The sequence below is a fragment of the Gymnoscopelus microlampas genome (genome assembly GCF_963454915.1).
Source record: "Gymnoscopelus microlampas genome assembly, chromosome: 2".
Taxonomy (NCBI): Eukaryota; Metazoa; Chordata; class Actinopteri; order Myctophiformes; family Myctophidae; genus Gymnoscopelus; species Gymnoscopelus microlampas.
Window position 1 is genome coordinate 54,035,866 of NC_139939.1, and position 5,000 is coordinate 54,040,865.

The 5,000-nt window shown below is 45.5% G+C and overlaps 1 protein-coding gene across 1 annotated transcript in view; it reads right to left on the bottom strand.

Annotated features, from left to right (window-relative positions):
- Positions 1-5,000, bottom strand: part of LOC311035178 (glutamate receptor ionotropic, NMDA 2A-like) — a gene marked incomplete at both ends in the record, with an annotated part of 279,959 nt that overhangs the window by 38,052 nt on the left and 236,907 nt on the right. Inside the window, one exon of the mRNA XM_084043257.1 lies at positions 283-512. Coding sequence (XP_083899383.1) covers positions 283-512 — 230 coding nt within the window. The remainder of the gene's footprint in view (positions 1-282; positions 513-5,000) is intronic.

The following is a 5,000-nucleotide window of genomic DNA, read 5'->3' on the forward strand; positions in this document are numbered from 1 at the left end:
GAGTGGCCAAACAGCATTGGCCACGCCTCCAGGTCTTAAGTTAAGTCATAAGACCTGGTATTTAAGATGCGCAAAATAGGGCCCATTAAGACCACATTAGTTCCACAGTCCAACTGATTCCGGTTCCTCAATGTTGGATCTGGTTCCTCCAGTTCCGGATCCCAACCCTAGTTGCGAACCCCCTTCTTGCTTTGTGCGTGCGTGCGTGCGTGTGTGCGTGCGTGTGTTTGTGTGTGCGTGCGCGTGCGTGCTTGTGCGTGAGATCCCCATGCATTCCTATACCTTCTTGTCGGACAGCCCGGTGACCTGGTCCACAAACTCTTCCTGGATCATGAAGGCGGCCAGGTTGGCGGTGTAGGAGGCCAGGAAGATGACGGCGAAGAAGGCCCACACCGACACGATGAACTTACTGGTGGTCCCTTTGGGGTTCTGCACCGGCACCGAGTTGTTGAACACCAGACCCCACAGCAGCCAGATGGCCTTACCCACCGTGAAGGAGGGCCCGTGGGGGTCTGAGAGAGAGAGAGAGAGAGGGAGAGAGAGAGAGGGAGAGGGAGAGGGAGAGGGAGAGGGAGAGGGAGAGAGAGAGAGAGAGAGAGAGAGAGACACAATGTGACAAATAAAATGAAATCTTCTTCAACAGGGGGTCCGTGACCCCTAGGGGGTCCTCATGCAGTGTTACTACAGGGGGGGGCACCAAAAAAAAAAGTGTGATAGGGTAATTGTTTTACTTGAACCCTAGCATGTCACGATATGAGACAAGTTTTGGACCCAAGTGCAGAACCAGGCAGACAGGCAGAGAAGGTTCAATGAAGATTTATTAATTAACTCAGCATACAAACTGACATTAAAGCAGGACATACAAGGGCAGGACACACCATGACATGAACTATAATCTCACAAGGGAACACTGAACACAGGGAGGTTTCAATAGACAGACTAACAAGACACAGGTGAAAAAAAAACTACAATCAACACAGGGATTGGCTGGGAGACTAACAGGACACAGGTGAAGAAACAAGTAATCACAGGGAGATGAGACAAGACGGGTAGCAAACACTAGGGCAGACAGGAAACATAACTACACAATAAAAGTATAAGGAGAACAATAAACAATAGGAACGCTACTACATAAGATTCAGAGACACAGATCCTGACATAGCATCCCTATTCTGAGGAGAACTTTAGCCAAATTAGCCGATCTACAAGCTCACAACGCCGTTGTGAGGCGCTGTGAGCTTGTATATCTGCTATTTTCGGCAAAGAGGTTTGGTGTAGAGCAGGGGTCTTCAACGTTTTCAGGCCAAGGACCCCCTAGCTGAGAGAGAGATGAAGCAGGGACCCCCTCTATATTGTCTCAGATTATTATTTTTTTGTTTACTTGGTCCGCTCTTTTTTCTCCTCTACACCTACGTATACCTCTTTGCCAAAAATACCAGATCTACAAGCTCACAACGCCTCGCGCTGCGAGGCGTTGTGAGCTTGTAGATCTGGTATTTTTGGCTAAAGTTCTCCTTTAGCCAAAAAAGGTTAAGGTGAAAAACATGTCACACAAAGATTTGGCAAAGATTTGGCGGACCCCCTGTAGTAACTCTGAGGATCCCCTAGGGGTCCCGGACTCCCTGTTGAAGACCCCCGGTGTAGAGGGGAAAAAAAGGCAAACTACAGAGTCAAAGGTCAAAGTATTGACGGTTTAAGTGGTTAAATGTCTGAAAATACACTGACGATTGTTGCTGTCAAACAAGTCTATGACACTATCTATGAGATCTATGAAACAGTTTATTCTGTTTAATCGCAGCAAAGGTCGTCGGGATCGAGAGTCAAAGACGCAACTGCATTACCAGCCTAGTTGCCCAGACGGTTACGCCAACCGTCCGGGGCCATCAATGTATGTTGTGTTTAATAGAGGGTATGCGCATGCTTAAAGTGAATGGCACATCGAGTGGCAAAGCGAGTGGCAAAGCAACATGCAAAGTGAGTTTAACATTGTTTAATGTTGTTTAATGCAATCAGATATGACTTTTCTGTTTGGATGCATGGGCTGTCAAGGCCAGAAAGTATTTTTTTGACACTCAGTAGGCATTCCTGCATAACTTCCGGGTTTGATAATGATGTCACACCCTCTATTACTATTCTGTAATGTCATAAAACTGTGTCAAACAAATAAAAACTGAACATAAAAAACAGAGAGACACACATATGTATGTGAGAGAGCGAGACGGGGAGAGAGAGAGAGAGAGAGAGAGAGAGAGAGAGAGAGAGAGAGAGAGAGAGAGAGAGAGAGAGAGACGGAGAGAGAGAGAGAGAGAGAGAGAGAGAGAGAGAGAGCGAGACAGACAGACAGACAGACAGACAGACATGACAGAGCAAGAGAGACACGTGTGTGTGTGTGTGTGTGTGTGTGTGTGCGTGTGTGCGTGCGTGCGTGTGTGCGTGTGCGTGTGCGTGTGTGTGTGTGTGTGTGTGTGTGTGTGAGAGAGAAAAGTGAGACTTATAAGACATAAAGTCATTAATAAGCAGAATTTATAATCGGCTTGGCTTTGTAGGATGATCTATCCAACGCGGTGTTCAGGACACAATTAAAACATCACCTATCATTAGTTTGTAAAGTATTATAGTTGGCAAACTTGGCTATGACTGTAAAAAGTTACTATCATCCTAATTTGTATAATGATATTAACCCATTAAGACCTGGAACTGTGTCATTTTTAGATTTGAGCTAAAAAGCATTATTTTACACTTTGGGCTATTCAAAAATAGCAGATCTACAAGCTCATAGCGCGGCACCGAGTGCCGCGCTACGAGCTTGTAGATCTGCTATTTTTGAAAAATCGTGAAACTGTGTGCAAATCTTCTGAATATATATATTTTTAAAGCGAACATTTTTAACTCAAATCTTTGCTTCTGGGGGGTCCCTGGAACAAAATATTTTGATGGGGGTCTGCGGCCAAATACATATAAGTTTGGGGGTCCTTGACATGAAAAAGATTGAGCACCACTGATATAGAAACATATGTTTTTCAGAATACTGTTGAGATTTAGGAGACATGTAGAATCAGCTTCAGGTCTCAATGGGTTAATGAGAATAACAGGGGGAAGAATTGTGAAAAGAATGATGAAATTCTCATTTCAGTTAGCAATCACTTGAAAGGGGACGTCCTTGTGTATAATATTAGACACAAGATTAGCATTTCATCTAGTTTTGGCATTGAAGCGTGACTGGAATATGTGGCCAATGATCCAAACATCTTTTTTAGAGAATCCAGGGGTTCATTTTTTGGTGAGCTCCCTGTAGAAATGTCATACATCAATCTTTATGTGTTCTAGATAAGACCTTTTTGATGTGTCTTTTTACCCAACTTTTCTTACCTTTAACATTCAAAGAGATAAGAGAGAGAGAGAGAGAGAGAGAGAGAGAGAGAGAGAGAGAGAGAGAGAGAGAGAGAGAGAGAGAGAGAGAGAGAGAGAGAGAGAGGGATGTTATTTTAGCTTTTTAGAACCTTATCTCAGTCTCCGGCGTCTTGTGTGTTAGTAAATAGTTTACCCAAAGAAATACTTATTTTCTATCATTCGTTTTAAGCGATTGTCCTCAAACCCCCCCCCCCCTCCCCCTCAACCAACCGCTGTGATTGGCTGAGACGAATGGATGGAGCGCTCGTTGTGTCGCACATGTAACGCCCTGGATTCGAACCAAGGTCTCCCGTGTGGAAAGCCAACATCTTAACCGCTAGCCTAAAGCAGAATTAACTGCTGCACTCACCCATAGCCAGTGAGTGCGGAATACCAGTACCCCTACCCCGGGCTATACACATTCCAGTGCAATATAGCTTTTACTTTATTTCAAGGATGGATTGCAAAGCGTCTGAACGTGGTCTTACCGTGATGGATTAAAGCAAAATTCACCAGCTAAGAGTCACATTTTAAAGTAAGTTTCTAGCTCTTATGAGGACAGAGATAATTCAAAATGGATAAATACTATCCTAAAGGGTCACCGTTGGACCTTCAGGACTCGAAAGGTTTAACCAAAATAAAAGCGATTACCTTACAATACATTCCAAACGTGCTCTTTGTGTTCTAGGGTGATGGTTATGAACTCCCTCATGTCCATGTCAACAACTCCATGGACCCCGGCTGAGGCTCTTCATTTACACATCCAGGTGGTGATATCAACGCTAGTTAATTGCTTCTGTGCTTTTCTTTGATTTGGGCCCACCAAAGACATCAGAAAATTGCTTTTGTGCCATGTTGTAAACAACCTGTTCACTCTATTAAAATAGCTTCATGCGCCCCGTGAAGTAAACACGCGGCCCCCTGGGGGAAGGGGGGGGGGGGGGCTGCACATCCAGCACCCCTAGTTCCCGCGGGTATGCACTCACCCCACCTTTTGACTTCCCCTCACCCGATCCGGGTCATGGCACTAATGTAACGCCCGGGAATCGAACCCGGGTCTCCCGCGTGTAAAGCCAACATCTTAACCACTATAATAGCCTAAAGCAGAATTCCCCTTTGGCCGGGGGAGATATCAAGCTTTTTTGGTCATCAGGCAGAGGCTTGTTTTGGTCCAACATCATAACCTATTCCGTCCACGGCTTCATGCCAACATGGACAGACGTCCCACCTCTCCCGGAAGTTGCGAGAGTCTCCCGGAAACACTGCCATAGAGGCAAGAGGCGTGTCTAGTACCATAGCTTGGGAGGACGAGATCGCCCGTTCAGAGAGTATGGGAAAGTATCCCTATTGGCTTAAAGGACAGCCAATGATGAAAAGGTGTCGAGAAAGTGTTGAGAAAGTGTTGACTAGACTCAGTCTCTTCTTAGACCAACGTGCTTTGCAAGCTGGTAAAAATAGATATGTTCATATATTTTCTTGACCCTGAAATGAATTCCTCCAGGGTGTGATGTCTGCATGGACGATGTTGCGCTTGTTGATGCGCGAGGCCATCATCAGCCGCTCTGCACTCGCAGCAGACACTCGCTCTAACCTAGCGGCTGGCTTTGTGC